This window comes from Lepeophtheirus salmonis, chromosome 6 (assembly GCF_016086655.4).
Source record: "Lepeophtheirus salmonis chromosome 6, UVic_Lsal_1.4, whole genome shotgun sequence".
In the NCBI taxonomy this organism is placed as follows: Eukaryota; Metazoa; Arthropoda; class Copepoda; order Siphonostomatoida; family Caligidae; genus Lepeophtheirus; species Lepeophtheirus salmonis.
Window position 1 is genome coordinate 6425003 of NC_052136.2, and position 17577 is coordinate 6442579.

Here is a 17577-nt window from a genome sequence, read left to right on the forward strand (position 1 = left end):
ATAACCTAACATGTTTCTATTATTTTTATTTAATTTATTTTGCCTCCGAGGTCATTAAGAGGCTGTTTTTGGCCGAAATATAAACTCATTTCACTTCTCTCTTTCTAAATATATTTCCTTCTTTATGTTTCTTGTTGATCTGTCTTTTACTAAATACCTCTCTTTTGTTCTACCTTCACTCTTTGTTTCTATTTTCCCTATTTAGCCCTGCAACCCGGGCAGGCACCCTCTTCTAGTTAACCCCTTAAAAAAATGTAAAGTTCAGGAACTCCCCCTACCCCAAAAAATTTGGATAGAAAACGTACAAAGCTCTGTTTCTTTCTTTGCACACATTATATTAGTAGAGTCAACCACTTCATGTTTTAACAAATACTAATACACATTTGATAAAATAACATTATATACAATAAACACTTATTTGTTTATGATAACCCCTCTTAATATGTACTTCCTTTATTAATAGACCTTCTATAAAGAAATATATATGTTTATTGTATATGCTTAAAGCATGTATTTAATACTTTTATCAATCCATAGAAGAAGCAATAATATACCGAAACAAAATCTATCCACCACAATAACTAATAAATAAATAAGGTGGTCTATCAATAAATTTATTAAATATATATAATAATAAAAATTGCCAACAATCATTAGTCGTGTAAAATATACGGGATCATACCTAAGCTACACGAATTGTCCATAAATTTGATGCTCCAGGCAATGTAGTTAGTGTAAAAAAACCATTAAAGATACATTGATAGATGGTACAAAACATGCTATATTTATTTAAAGATTATAGATGTTAATGCTTCTTTGTGTTGCTAAAGCTCTTCTATTCAGAGGTTTGGAGGAATGAATGTATAGCCCTAGAGGAGGATATTTCCGTAGGAGAAACTGGGGACAGAATTGCAACCGGTCCCACATTTTCTCTAACATTTAAAAAGTTAATACGGATTATTGTGGCAATAAATCAATTATGTTTGTAACTTTTCTCGTAGATAGGGAATAAAAACAGATTTTGAATGAGAAAATGAAGTCAATTTGTCATTTATTTTCCTTTAATTGACATTGTTTGAATCATTGAATCTTTAGCTATCAGTTGGTATACTTTTAGCCAAATTAAAAGTGTTACAAATATTATCGTATTCTTTATTAAATTATTTATATATTCACACTTCACATCAGGCATTTTTTTTTTCGACAGAAAAGGGACCCTGAAAAGGTTTCTGATAATGAAGATCCATTATATATTGAAGTTTAATCATTCAACATGATGAAAAGTCTAGTTATTTATTCATCAAACAGTATTATTCTGTCTCATTTTTTAAAATTTCCAACACAAACTCAACTTTTTTTTTAAATTTGACGAGTTATACTAAATGTTATTTGTGGAAAAATAACCTACTGATATAATTTTTAAGAATATCAAAAATACCTTGTAGGTAGTGTGTGTCAAAATTTGGATTATCCAATTCAAATCAAGTATATCCTTAATTGAGCAAAATACAAAAAGTAAAGTTGAAAGTTCAAAAAATCAAACAGGACATAGCTAAAAAAATTTGACTCAAATCTAACACTAAAACTCGAATGTGCATATTATATTTAAGATTTGGTCTAAAAAATTTATGATTTTTAGTGGACCAAACTCATTCAGTCCTTTAAAAAAATTACTTCTAGATCGGCCCCACAGAAAAATTCGGTCTCCATCGATCTCATTCAGAATTCAGTCCAGATCGGGTCTATAAATGGACTTTTGATGACGTCATGCGTGATTCAAAATTAGGACATTTGTGTTCATAGCATGTTTTTTTTTTTTGGGGGGGGGAGGTGGCAGGAATAGGGGATTAATTTTTAGGGAAAAGTTTGAAATTTAAATTTTTGTCGCCGTCCCTAAATTGAACAAGTGACTTTTTTAAAGAAAATTCCTCCTATTCTCATTGCCATTATTTTCGTAAATTCACAAATTATTTTGGGGTGGTAATCGAAAAAGTTATTGATTTAGGAGGGACTAGAGCGCCTCAGCACCCCCCTCCTCTGCAGACGCACCTGAAAAATCATATTTATACAGCTATTAAATCAGAATAGGGGATGAAAATCGGTCCATATTCATTTGAGGGCGAAAATATCGGTCCTCGATTTGAAAACAATTAAATTTTCAATTTATGATTTGAACTGCAATACGCACATAGGCTGTGCATATTGCAGTTTAAATCTGTATATAAATATACAAAAAATAATAATTCTATAAATTTTGTTTCCCAAAAAAAAAAATTTCTGTGAATAGCTATAGATTTTCGTAATTTTTTTCCAAAAATGAAACATTATAATTTTCTTTTTTTTACAAAAAAGGTAATATATTATTTTTTTTTTTTCAAAAAGTCTAGTATATATATAATTTAACAATTCAAATTTTTTGTCAACAGCTGTAGATTTTTGAAATTTTTTGTGGATAGCTATGGTTTTTTGAAATTTTTTGGACAAAATTGAATATTTGAAATATCATTTTGAATTTTATTTCAAAAAATTTCATTTTTCAAATTATATGTGAACAGCTTTGGAGTTTTGAAAATTTGTTCGAACATTTTCAAAAAAATTCCTATAAATCAGCCCCCCAAAAAAAAAATATATATATATATATATCGGTGTACGCCCCTGATATGGGTCCAAATCCGTATTGAAAAAATCGCTTAAGGTCGAACCGTGAGGCGTGGGGGGAAATGTGTCTTTGACCGAGTCGTCCCTAGTACGAATTTACTCATCACGACATAAAGGATTGTGTTTTTGTATAAATGTATGTATTGTATATCATATACATAGGAGCGATATGGATGTATACAGAAGAGGACGGAAGTTCCTTCCTCATCAGCATTCTATAATATTGTACCTTCTACATACATACATATAATTTTGTGTTTTTTTACCTGAGTTCATCACATCATATATATGTGTATAGTCTACACAAATTAATACATACATTGCTTCCAGTATTATTAAAACATATTATACAAAAATAAAATATTACATATATTTTTTTTTCATTTCCTCTACAAAATCAAACAGCCCATTTATTTTCTCTTATACTACATACATAGTCAATTTTCAAAAGTTTCATAAAGTACATAAAACATATATTTTATTGTGGCTCTCTCTCTCTGACTATATATATAGCTACAATTAGTGTTGGATTCTAATATGGCTTCAACTCGAAAAAAAGCAACAAATAAACTTTACTCAAGTTAAACATTTTGTGAAAAGGACGAACATTTATCTCAAATATTATTTTAAAAACTTGACTAGCACTTGAATGATCAAAATTCGATATTTTCGAGTATAGATTTATCTCATCTCATTATATCGAAAAGAATGTATATAATAATATTGACGTATTGGTGCGGTTGAGATCTTAATAAATACATGGCAAGTTAAGTTAAGTTAATTTAATTTATACTTATATTATAATCAAACCCCCTTAATTGTTCAGCTTAGATTTGATCAATTCAAGGGAAAAACTTTTTTTTTTCTTGCCTGCTGACTTTACTCAAACTCTAATTAACTCAATGATCAAAAAATCAAGATCGTTTTCACTCAATATTTACTCGTAATTACTCGAACTCGAATAGTTATAACTTGAATCATTACTTATTTTCATTATAGAGTGGGGATCCAAATTTTGCAGTAGTATATAATTACAATTTTAGCACTCCTATTTTTAATTACGAGGCTTCATTACTCCACTAAATTACAGTTGAAACAAAAATAAACATCTTTTGGTTTGATCCCTTGTCTCCAGGTGTAAAAATATCGGAGCAACAATAAAAAAGGAAACGTATGATCTCCTTTGCGCCGGGGTCAGTATCCAGAAGGCTGTAGAGACCTTTGGCATCTCTCTCTGGACTCCTTACAACATCCAAAAATCCAGCTCCATACAGCCAAGAATAACGAAAACTTGTGTAGCAACAATATGCCTGACTTCTGCCCTGCCTATATGTGGCCCTCTTCCAGCCCCAAGCTCACCCTAGTGACTGTGCAGTATGTGGCGTCTTGAAGCAAATGTTTTCTTGTACTTCTTATCCAAATTTGGATTCGTTCTGAGCTGCCATATTGACAGGGTGGGACGTTATAGACACAGCCTCCATCATCAAGAGCTGATAATCTATTCGCGGGGGTGTCGAGACTGCTATTGTTTTTAAAGGAGGACTTATTGAATAAAAAATATAGCTAAATACAGTATTTAGCTATATCACAAATTGATTTGAGTGTTGTCTTTTCTTGATTACATAAAAATCACATTTTCATAATTTAGTCAGTTTTGGATCCCCCAAAACTGTGTTTGTTTTTTTTTCTAAAGACATTTAATATTTTTTTGGAAAAAGAAAGAAATCAAAATGTACTCTTAAGAACAGGGACCAATCCTCTCCTCTACTCCAAAGAAAAAAATAATGATTAAAAAGTCGAACTCGACTCAATATTGAATTACTCCAACTCGATGGCCATAGTTGTAGTCCAACACTGGCTACTACCAATTTCTTTTTATTAATCATGATTTCCATGATTTCATAATTATATTCTCAAAGGGAGGGAAGCCGCATTGATATTACGGGGTGGGGTGGAAAAATCTTTACACTTCGTGTTTGCTACATAAATCAAGGTTTTTGTGAATACAGTAAAATTGTTCGGGTCAAATACTATAAATAAACAAAAAAAAACTTGATCTTCCTAAGTGTCTTAGAAGCCGATAAAATGTCATCTGAACGTAACCAACGAATTTTGGTTCCCACACTTTTGGAGGCTGTCAATAAACCAACTGAGGAGAAGTTGTTACCATCTGTCCAGACCAACAACTTCAACGTGAACGTGGTGTTCCAACAGGATGGTGCGCCTGTCCAAAAAGGCCCGAAAGTGGTTGGAGGACAATGTTCTATTCAGGTCAAAGAAAATGTGGCCCCTACTCAACAAATTCCTACCTATGCAACTTCACTTTTTGGGTACATGTTGAGTCCAATGCCTGGACTGTCCTTCATCCAAATATCAAAAACCTCAAGGACACCGTTTACCAGCACTGGGATACAATCTCTGAGGACAACATCTATAAAGGGTGCAAGGCCTTTCGTGGTCACCTCGAAGCCATCATTGCTACCAAGGGTTACATCGATGATTAGGATAGCCAGGGCATCATCATATTAGTAATTTTTATTTTATTGACATACCCTATTACAAGAGGTTGCTGAAATACATCTTGATAAAGTTCTAGATTGATAGTGTAAAGATTTGTTTGCCGCACCCGGTATATGTAATATCACTTATCCGTCACATATACATACAAGAAGGAAGGGAGCAGGTGTCGTCGAATATTCTTACAATATTACATATTCTTCTTCATAACTTACACAACACCACCGTGTTGTGTTGTCTTCTTATTGTATCTTACCATGCAAACGATCCTAATATTATGTCTCATGAGTCCAGGTGAAATAAATAATGATGGTAGGAGTAATAAAAAAACACATTGAAACAATTCAAAAACTTTTTTGTTTTACGATTTGAAATATTATAGATACGTACATTTTGTGATATGCTGTACGTTCTAATATGACGTAGCTGTGTACATCATTCAATATGAACGTTGATATTATTATGTTCTAGTCGTAATGTAATGTAATAATGAATAATAAAGTCTCTGTTTCATTTTTTTTGTTAAATAAAAATGAAACAGAGACCCAACCAGCTGTCAATATCCATCCCTTTTTTTACCCCTCATTGAGTTGAGTCGAGTCGTGAAGGATCGACTCGAGTGGAGAATTAAGAAAAGAAAAAAACGAAAGACAAAATAAATAGTTGCTATTTTTTTTTTAGACTTTTGTGCGAGGCAAATTTTTTACCCTGTTATGTCTTATTTTACTTTTATTGACACATCATTTGAGTCTATTAAAAAAATCATTTGTTATTGTCGAGTCGAGAGAACATTAAGCACGTAGGATACCTCAACACGACTCCTTCGCATTACTGTACTAGAACACAGAGGCATTTAAAACGTTATTTTAAGACGTTCCCACCCACCCTCAAAAAAAAATCCTGCGACATTTTTGTTATATATATTTATTCAAAAAAGTATAGAAACCGAAACAAAAATATTAATTTACCTTCATAGCACTGGTATTAACTGAAGAAGGATCTCTTTGATGGGAACAGTTCCAGTCGAATCCATGGTGGAATCATCTGTTGATGTTAGTTACTTAGATCTAGCTAGATAAATATAGTTAAAATTGAATGATGGTGAGCTAGTCCAGCTAGGCAGGTGTTCTCTCTACTCCTAGGATTTTGTTTTTAAACCATCAATAACGAAATTAGACAATAAAGTACAGAACTCCCTTTCAACACAAAACAACAGAGAGTAAGAGTTAGTCATTAATTAATTATCTTACCCACAACTGTCCACAGAGTTGCAATTAAATTAAACTTGCGGTTCTTATTTATAAATATGAACAAACCGTTTTATACAAACTACCTCTATAATCATCCATCACTCAGTCGACTACCTTTCAAACAATGCAGAGTTTGTTGATTCCGTGATGAACTTATTTTTGTTCAAAAATAACTAGAAGAAGCAAGTAGACTAGTTAAAGTTATATAGCAAAGCCGTTGGATATAGACTAAATCATGGGCGCAATTGGTTTTATTTCTGTAACCTTGGGAACATTTCTATGTGAGGGTGACAAATTATATAATATTAACGTCATCAAGGGTGAGCCCACGACATTTTTAAGGGGAAGGAGATAGCGCCGTTGAGCAATTTTGACAAAAAAAAATTATCTTATTTAAATAAATGCCAAATTTGACGAAGAACTTCTTTTTAGACGACATAACATTTTTTTAAACCTATTTTAAGAGTTAAAATTTTTAAGAATAGACTAAATTTTTTTATTGAAATTTTTGATAAAAGACGAATTAATGAAATTTTGTTTCTGAAAATTATTGCATATAAAATTTCTTGGTCTACACAAATTTTTATTTTTATTACTATAAACTTTTTGCTAAAATGGGGGTAGGGGTCGGACAATGATCTCTATGGTTCCACTGCTACTAACCTTGGATGACCTTATTTTGATTTTCTAAAAAGAGAACATAATGGACCAATAAGTGTTGATTTTAAAATTAAGATATTTTGATCCTTGTTTTAATTAGGTCGATTTTCAAAAGTTATTTCTCCCACATAAAAATGAACATTTCAAGGATTTATAAAAAATGTTATAGACACAATATTAAAAATAGGACATGTTCAGTGGGAAAACACATGGTTGGCCACCATAACATGTGGGTCAATCAGTGTTGGTTTAAGGAGGAGGGGGTATAAATATTTTGAAATTAACCCATATTTAATACGAAAAAATATATATATATTTTTTTTTTGTGTTTTTATATTTTAATTCTACTTTAATATTTAGTCGACTTTCAACCTTCTGTACGATAGAAAATCGGATATTTCATGAAAAAAAGTTCCTGGCAGGCATTAAAAGAAGGAAAATTATTCAAAATTTACTACAGTTATGAGACTAAGTATATATACATGCATATTTCCAGAATGGTCTCACTCCGTTTAAAAATCTTATCTGTGGCCCTAGGGTAAATATTTCAATTGCGAAAAGCATTTCATTTCGAACACTTCACTTCAAAATAAATTATTTCCAGAGTATTCCTATCGGAGGATCGTTTGAAAAGTACACAAAAAGTAGAAGACATGTTCCTATTGGCGCCTACAGAGGTTATGTTTGGTTAGTAACATCTTTTGGAAGAACACACACCAATTTTCAGATGGATCGGTCAATTTCTTTCTATTTGGCATTCGTTTGAATCGAGGGAGTGGAGGGATTTTCAAAAAATGGACAAAAATAATTTCGTGTGTTAATTAAATATGACTTTATGAAAGACAAAACACCTCAGGAGACTAAAAAGAAGCCTGATAAACATTATGGGGACTCTGAACCTTCGATTAGAAAGGTTTATAAGGGGTTTCAAAATTTTCAGAGTGACCATACTCGTACAAATGACGATGAACGTTCTGGACGTCCTCTTAAGGTTACTACTCCAGAAATCTTTGATAAAAACCATGGGTTATAGATGATAGAAGAGTGAAGGTGTGTGAGATTGCTGCTGGTGGGGGCATTTCGGGTTGGAACCTAATTTCCATTAATTTTGCGACCACAACTGCTGAGATGTGAGTTGATGCATTGTCGTGATGGAAAATAACTTTTTTGTGGGCCAATCGTGGACGGGTTTTTCCAGCTTAGTCTTCAAACGGTCCAATAACGATGAATAATATGCACCTGTAATAGTTTTACCCTTTTCCAGATGTCAATCAGGATTATTCCTTGCAAATCCGAAAGACCGTCGACATAATCTTTCCAGGAGAATCCTCGATTCAAACGAATGCCAATCAGAAAGAAATAGACCAATCTAGCTTTAAGTTGGTGTATGTTCTTCACAAGGACTTTTCAAACGACCCTTGTCCATTTGGCAAGAATAAGACCCAAATTGCTTGAGTATAATATAATCTGTCCACTTGATGTTTTGCTGGTTTATAGACAAATAGGCGGATGAGAAATTCAAATTTACCCCTCTTACAAGATTGTTCAATGTTGATGTACCTATACTTAGTATCTTTGGTTGACCATAACCCCCAAAAAATTGAAATTTATATTCTAAAAAAGGTCAATAATAATTTATTTTCTATAAAAGATTATTTTATCAATTAGATCCTCTGTAATTATTCAAATAAATAAAACCATATAAATGGTTTTCTGTCAGATTGAAAATCCTATCTGCATCTTTAGTTTACCTTATATTATGCTATCACTTATGGGATCCACAGGTTGATTAATTTAAAGGATATAACTGAATAATTGTGCAATATATTTCCTAGTTGACTAAGGAAGGATAGTGCAAAGTTACACATCCCGGGAATAATTGCACAAAATATGTATAAATCCCTTATTTAAAGTATATTTGTGACCTCGATGTATAATTAAGTAATTTAGAACTGTATTTTATGTATAAACGACTTATTGTACATAAATTATTTGAGTTTAAATCGACATAAGTCAGACTGTTTTTTATCTTAAAAATTTAATTTAATTATCAATAGTATGTGGAAACTATACATTTTCATGCAATGTTATACATTTTTTAATCAAAAATAACGAAAAAATAAGTATTTTCGAGAAAAAGTTTATTAAGAAATAACTTCTATAAAAAATTTGATGGAAATGTTTCTTTTAAGATATGCTAGTCACAAAAAAAACCAGAAAGAATGACCCCCAAAAAAATCTTCTACTCCCCTACGACTACAACTATAACCTATAAGTAGAGTTGAGATTTTATAAGGAAAAAACTAAATTTATAGATTTGAAAAGGAAAAACGGTGGTTGCATGTGGTCTTTCGAATTTTTTGTTCATTCATTCATTCAATGGGTCATCGTGGTGTTTACTTATCCCTCTAAAGTAAGCATTATTTGTTTTAAATCATTATAAAAGTCCATAGAAAAATAAATATATACTAACTTAAATTATTAAATTTCAAAAAACAGCTGATATTAACAATGTTCTTGATTCCATTTTACCATGCGTCTCCTTATCCTCGCACTCTTTTTTATTCGTACAAAAATGTCAACTCTATCGGTAAGTAACCTTTCACTTTCAATATTGTGTTTCTAAATATTCACTCAGTGACAAAGACATCATCAGCTCATTCAATGAAGACAAAAAATAATCATCAATGAATCCTGTTCATTCATGATGAATGAAAGGAAAAAAAAAATGAGATGGAGGTAAAAAAATAAAAAAGAAAACCTTATTTTCCGAAAATAGATAATGTTATTATTTTTGTCAAACCCCTTCTAAGTTTCTCCCTTCTTCTTAACCTATGATGGGCTATGTGAGTATGTATGAGAAGCCCCCTCATAGAATAATAATATTGTTTATCATGAGAAAAACTGACCAAAATAAATAATTGTTAATATTAATAATAACAGGGTGATACAGGAGCAAGAACAACTAGCCGAGCAACCCATTCAAACAACATAAAACAACAAAATTCAATGCTCTTTCCCACGGAAAGAGCCAGACAAAAAAATCAGGATATTTGAGTAAAAGCGAAATATGTTCTCTACAAGTTATCCTCAGGTGTTTCTCATCACGACAATATAATAAATAATATGTACAATATTTACTCAAGAAAGTCTCCCGGAATACATATTGTTATAATAAGAATATGAAATTAAATCCTATTAGGTAAGACGGTGGCAGTTAAAACATTTTGATATAGAATCAATTACTCCTAGTTGATTTGACTCAAAGTTATGTACCCAGTGGGGATGGAAAGACCACTTGAACAATATTTGTACAATTTAATAGTCTGTGGAAAAAAAAAATTGTACGCTAGACGCGTCAAATATAACCAGGGGTTTCCGCAAAGGGTGGTTTGGAGAGGCTGTAGCCCCCAATTAGGGATTTTTGCTTTTTACTAGAAAATTTTATATTTGAAATTTTTCTTTTAAAAATTTAATTTTTAAATTTATATTTTAAATTTTTTTTTTTCAAAAAATTAATTTTTTATGAATAGCTGTAGGTTTTGTGAAATTTTGTCATTTTTTCCAAAAAAAATCTATAAAAACAAGCCTCCCTCCCCCACAAAATAAAACCAACCTTGGAACACCCTTGAATACTTTACACTAACTATGCTCCTATATTAATTCACTCTTTTAGTTGAATTAACAATGTGAATTATGTAGTGTTGGATCGGTCTAAAAAACTAAAAAGGCTGCAGTCTGGTCCTAATAAAATTGGTCAGTTTTTCTTAATAGAAATACAATGTTATAGCATAACGCGTGTACAAGTGATGTTTGACTTCCACCACGCTTTTAATATTGACGTCATAGTAGATGAGTGGTTGCGTGTTTTGTTAAAATATATTTTTCTTTCCCATCAGTCGGTACGATACATTAAATTGAAAATTCTAGCAATAGTGACGTCATAGACTATGAGTGGTTGTATGTTTTGTCAAAATCCGCCTGTCCTGTCAGGCAGTCAGTAAATTACATCAGATTGAAAATTCTAGCAAGCCTGATTACATGATGGTCTAACCTTGTATTTCTATTAACCTTGGTCTGTCTTAGGACCAGTCCTTATTGGTATTTTATGGTAACTACAACAGCCGTAAGACGTAGTTACTAACCATGTCCTATTAGCTCTTCAACATAAACTCTTTCAAAAAACAAGAAGCTAAGGTTAAAGCAGGAGGTGTGGGACTAGAATGTATTATTAACGTTCTAGCTATCATTTATTATTTTCTTCGTTTTTATATTCTTCAATACTATGAGTGAAGAATTGCTATAAGGATAGCCAGGACTAATCCAAGACTAGAATTTGTATTGCTAAGGGAAGAAAAAACCAAGGTAACTTGAAATATATGTTGTATTACAACTTACCTTGTAAAAAGCTACATACGTCATGAGTTAAAAGGATAAATTGATTCAAAGGTTATGCAAATCAATAATTTTACCCTCTATACATTTGAATATGACTCGTCAAATGTTGCAACTGCCCCCCGTAGCCAGGGATGGTTGCAACAGTTAAAAAATTGTGTTTGTGTTGGAAATTAAGAAAATGAGACAGAATAATACTGTTTGATGAATAAATAACTAGACTTTTCATCATGTTGAATGATTAAACTTCAATATATAATGGATCTTCATTATCAGAAACCTTTTCAGGGTCCCTTTTCTGGCTAAAAAAAATACCTGGTGTGAATATATAAATGATTTAATAAAGAATACGATAATATTTGCAACACTTTTTGCAACTTTCCTTTCTACACAAATCAGTACAATATCTCAAATTTCTTCTAAATGTGTGAGTTTTGAATTTGATTAAAAGTATATCAACTGATAGCTAAAGATTCAATGATTCATACAATATCAACTAAAGGAAAATAAAAAAATCATTTTCTCCCTCAAACAATCACTTGAGTCCTTAAAAAACTTTAAGAAAAATTGACAAAAATTGATTGAGTTTTTGACGACACTATAATCCGTATTATAATATAACATTGTAAATAAATTGTATGGCTGTAGGTATTTATATGCTCAAGAACAAGGGACATTTCAAACTGTTCCGTGTGTGAACGGTCCTCGCTCTTCCCCCTATTTAAAAAATCAAACCTGAAATCCAAGTCACCATTTGTGGATATAATAATATGTATATTGTACAATACAGCGTGAAAAAAAAGAGACATTTGTCATAATTAATTTTTATGATTAATTAGACTCAAAAAAAAATTTCCTCTCTTTTATGACAATGATTAACAAAGAGAAAATATTATGTAAAAAATACAAAAAAAAAAAAATTAATCCACGCTGTAGTACGTACTATTTCGTTAAGAGATATATTGTAATGATAAGTAGTACAATATTTTATGATTAACCTACGTATTTTACTTTAAACGAAGTATTCCGTTCATGACTCATCCCTCAAGAGATTTGCACACATTATTAATTAATCATTATGCCTGAATTATATACAAAACAAATCTATAAAGACTAAAAAGATGTAATCTTTGTTATAAAATCTAATTAAAACACGGATTCTCCTCACGACGACTCCTACATCTCCACATAGGATGAACTCCTAACATCAAAATAAACTCCAAACATTCCACACGACTGCAAAAATCCCTACCATCCCCAAACTTCCTTATAATAGTGGAGTTATGACAATATTATTAGATTGTAAACAAACACACGAGAGTGAAGTTCTAGTATCACGAAACCTCAAGGGCCCCGCAAATCGAATATATATTTTATCATCCCTATTATATACACATTGTGTATATTTGTCTCTACGTGTGCGTTTAGGTAGATGCGTTTAGTGGTGGATGAGGGGAAGATCAGATGGTGGTGGTGGTGGGGGGAATTGACATGCGGGCGAGTGACTACTTGATCCAAGGCGGGTGAAATCACCTATAAAGGGGGGAACGTCGACGTTGTCGTCGCCGACGATTTTTTATGTGTGTAAATGTGTAATTTTTTGAGGATTGGTTTCAAGTGGACGAAGTGTTTCTTGTTTTAGTCTCCGTCCGACTGTAGTGTAGTGTGCATGACTCATCTCTGTCAGTTCATTTCTTTGGATCAGTGGAAATTATAATATAATTATATCGGCAGTTATTATATAGTTCATTAGTTATTTTCAAAGTTATAAGAGCAGAGCAGTGTGTCATTCCATGTTTAGCAAGGTGATCTCTTAACGACAACTTTTCCCTATTTAAATGGTTGGCATGACGAGTTATTCCGAGTGGGAAAGTCCGTCGAGTCTCTACACGAATCTGGATCATCATAAGCAAATCATGACCTCCTGTGCACCCTACCCTTCCTCATGCACAGGACCCCCTTCCACTGCATCTTCTTCCTCCAAGGGGAGAAAGGTGAACTTCAATCTCACAATTGAGATTAAACAAGAGCCAGATGATGCTTGTGTGCCAACGGGGCCGCCAAGTTTCTCAGACATGTCTGATGGAGAGAGTCTTGCTGCGGATCCCCTTCCCACCACTCCAGGGGGACAACCTCAGGTCAGTTGTTTGTTTTGCATATCTTTGTATTATATATAACTTTAACTTCAATAAGAAGTTACTCTTAGTAGTAAAAACTAGAGTAGTAAGGTTCCAAGAAATTCTTTCTTTCATTCGGCCATTCATTCATTCAATCTTGTTGGGTTTTATGATGCTGCTTCCATATAGTATTTGTATTTGAAGAGCGTTGGTCCTTCCAACATCCTTAGAAAAGAATTAATGAAAGGAAAATCAATAAAATGGTCACCTTTCAAAAGATTTTTAACGCCTCTAAAAATAAGAATCAACATCTTCAAAGAATTTATTGTTCCTCATTCTTGTTGTTAACACCTATTGTGTATTACATTAGGTTTTCCTTATTTCATGTTATTTATTCCTTTATAACAACTTTTGAATGTGTATAAAGATACACATAACTATGGGTTCCCTCATTTCATTTCTTTTGGTTGGTCAAGAAGAAGAAGTCCTTTCTTTATTTCCTAGGATGATGAGGAGTGGAGAGTTCTATCTTCCAAGGAAATAATGAAAAGAGTTTTGGGGTCTTGTCTTCTTTTTGTGGGAGGAAATGGGGAAATGGAAGGGGGGGGGGAGAAGCGAATGATGAATGAATGTAAGTAAATGCCTCCAAGGAACAGAAAAATTAAAGTGTTTCCGTTTTATCCCTCTTCACTTGAAAAACGATCTCTCTCTCTCTATTTGAATAACTTTGTGTGACAAAAATGTCCCAATTTCACTTGTATTTTCTAGGTTGTTTTAAAATAAAAAAAGTGCATCATTTCAAAATATAGTAAGTTATACTCTACTTCCAGGTTCCTCCTCTAACTCCCGGTACGAATAAAAAAGTCGTAGATGCTCTTAGGTTGACCTATGCTACTTGGTTCGAAAAATCCCTTCAATCTGATATTCCTACTGATCCACGGGATTGGACAAAGGAACATGTATCAGATTGGCTCAAGTGGACCATGATTGAATTTTCTCTCTGTATGGAATCAAATGAGAAGCTCATCAAAGAATTTGAGGTAGGTAATTATTAGTGTACTATGTCTATAATATATAAAATATCAATATACGAGTATGTACAGTTAGAAGAGTAGCTATTAAATTTCACTGTTCTGTTCATTTTATTTGCGATTTGATACTTGTTATTTTTACAAATAATAATTATAATTAATATATTATAATAATATTATTACTACTCCTCATATCATTAATCACTAGCTTAATCATTTTCTCCGAGAAGTAAATCAATGCAAGTACCTATTAATATGCAACAGAGCAACCGTTACTCTCTGGTGGTATTCAGTAGCCACGAAGTATAATATACTATGTATATAAGGTCATATTTATTACATCATTCCATTGCAACTTGTTTCTAATGGATTCTATGTAATGATGGATGTGTCGAAACCTTGAAAAACGATTTTTTATTCTTCTGTTGTTGGTACAAACTATTATGAGAATTGTATTTTACATTAGAAGGATCTTAAAAACTTGTTAAAAAGGCAACTCAATTTTACATGGTTTCATTAATATATACCTACATACATATTTATACCATTTTGCTCTTCTTTTTTTAATGCCCCAAAGGTACCCTACTATTTGGTCGTGGTGCATTACTATCTATTTTATTTTTGTCTTGATTCGCCATGAGAACCTTTTGTTTATTTGCGTCTCTGTCTACATACTTCCATATGGTATCTTTTATGCATTTTATATATATATATTTTTTCCATTCTTACAGATCACGGGTAAAGAACTTTGTTCCCTCCAAAAATCAGAGTTCTTTCGTCGTGCTCCAGGCTGTGTCGGAGATATTTTATATGAACATTTAAATCAATTAAAGCAAGATGCTGAAAAGGATAAATTAACTACTCTTCAGAGTGTTGCACCGACTTCTTCAAATCAAGAAGTCCTCACAAACCTTTCTTCTCAAATCCAACCCAACCCTCATCATCACCAATCTCACCACCATCCCCCATCCTCAATCTTTTCCTCAGATGAGAATGACAATAGTAATCAAGGTGGCGGTGGAAGTGACTTTAAGCCACCTATGTCTAATAACAATTCCTACGATTCCTCTCCACAACAACAACCTCCTTCTCAGCATCATCAGCACCAATACTCCTCTTATGATCCATACATGACTCCTGAGTCGCACTACGATCCCTCGCATCAACATCATCAGCAACAGAATTCGTACTTTAATCCATCGGGCTATGATGACATGTTCTATCACAATCATCATACCCAAAGTTACTCTCAGCCTCGATATCATCATGAACATCATCAGCATCACCCTTCCATGTACGATCAGCAATATATGCCTCCACCCCAATTAACACCCGCTCCTCCTCCTCCCGTGTCTTCTCATGACCCGAGCAATCGATGGTCTTTTCCAGTAAGTTTTATTTATAAAGGAATTTTTGAAGGATTTCTTATTCATTTTTTTATCTTTCTTTTAGTCTTCCTCTCCTGGTTTAGCTATGGACGATGGGTGTTCGATTAGTAATCCGAGGTCTTCTCCCGCACCTTCATCTGTTGTCAGTAACAATGGAGTGAATAACTCCTCCGTGGTCACCTATCCACAATCTCTCAATGGCTCTTCATCTCCACCTATTTCTCAATCCTCTTCCACAAATACGAGTAGCAATACTAATTCCAACAGTTCCCCCGTTAATCTAGGGCCAGGACTATTAACCTATAACAACAATCGCAATGGAGACAACTGCTCTGGACCACTCGTTACACCCTCTGGGGGTCCCATCCAATTATGGCAATTTCTATTAGAACTTCTCTCTGATAAATCAGCTCAAAGTTGCATCTCCTGGACTGGAGATGGATGGGAATTCAAAATGGCGGATCCTGATGAGGTGAGTCTTGAAAACAAGATGGAGCATTCCATCGACTTGTTTAACAAATTGATTAACATTTTCTTAAAACATATTTTTTTAACTTCGGTGCGCAAACAAGAGTGTTGTAAAGAACTTACCGCTTCTGTCTTGCGCTGGAATTATTGACCCTTATTGTTGCTCCCTTTCGTATGAGTACTACATACTATAACATTTCAATCGTTTTTGCCGCTTCTTAATACATATATTTAAATATATTTTTTGCCTTCTTAGGTTGCTCGTCGATGGGGAAATCGGAAAAACAAGCCCAAAATGAACTATGAAAAGCTGTCTCGTGGTCTACGTTATTACTATGACAAAAACATAATTTGTAAAACTGCAGGCAAACGTTATGTCTACCGTTTTGTATGCGATCTCAGATCCCTTCTAGGATATAATCCAGAAGAATTTTTTGCCATGATGGGCATTACTCCACAAAAAGCTTCAGAGGATGAATAGTGTTTTTTCTTTGAAAAAATTACAATCTTTTTTGAAAGGGGATTTCAATGAATTTGAAGTGAAGAAGGAGAAACTCTTCTTCCTCACTTTCAAACGTGAATCTCTTTCAATTCCATGTAGATTCTTTCTGTCTGTGATCATACTCTCATTTTTTTTTATATTTGTTAATATATATACATACATATATTCTCGCTTATATATTATATATTATTCTGATTATATTATAATTTTATATTGAATTTGCTTATCCATTATTAATAACTATTATTATTATTATTATTTTGTTTTAATTTTCAAAATTCTTCTTCCAATAAAGAGGGAAACAGAATATACAGCCCACGTCCAAATAATGATTTGTAATTTTAGAAGCCAAAATATTACTATTAATTACTCTAATTATATTATTATTTAAGAAGTTAAAAGGAACTAAAAATATATTAGCAAAAACAAAAAAATAATACGACTCACGTCTTGACCTATTTATATACATATATTATTTTATTGAGTAAAGTTTTCTTTGACTGAAACTGTGTGTGTGTGTGTGCGCGTACATACTTATATGTTTGTTAGCTAGAAAAGTGACACCTTATTTCACCCACCCATTTCCGGTGG

The 17577-nt window shown here is 32.6% G+C and overlaps 1 protein-coding gene across 1 annotated transcript; it reads left to right on the forward strand.

The window, feature by feature from the left end:
• The first annotated feature begins 13041 nt into the window (after positions 1–13041).
• Positions 13042–17361, forward strand: LOC121120151 (protein C-ets-2). Its single transcript, XM_040714993.2, has 5 exons — positions 13042–13618; positions 14428–14637; positions 15360–16016; positions 16081–16488; positions 16741–17361. The coding sequence occupies exons 1-5, from the start codon at positions 13319–13321 to the stop codon at positions 16963–16965; spliced, it is 1800 nt and encodes a 599-aa protein (XP_040570927.1). The 5' UTR covers positions 13042–13318; the 3' UTR covers positions 16966–17361.
• Positions 17362–17577: the final 216 nt, after the last annotated feature.

Coding starts and splice junctions, on each gene's coding strand:
- LOC121120151 (XM_040714993.2), top strand. CDS start 13,319: ATGGTTGGCATGACGAGTTATTCCGAGTGGGAAAGTCCGTCGAGTCTC. Junction 13,619..14,427: donor CTCCAGGGGGACAACCTCAG/GTCAGTTGTTTG, acceptor CTCTACTTCCAG/GTTCCTCCTCTAACTCCCGG. Junction 14,638..15,359: donor AGCTCATCAAAGAATTTGAG/GTAGGTAATTAT, acceptor CCATTCTTACAG/ATCACGGGTAAAGAACTTTG.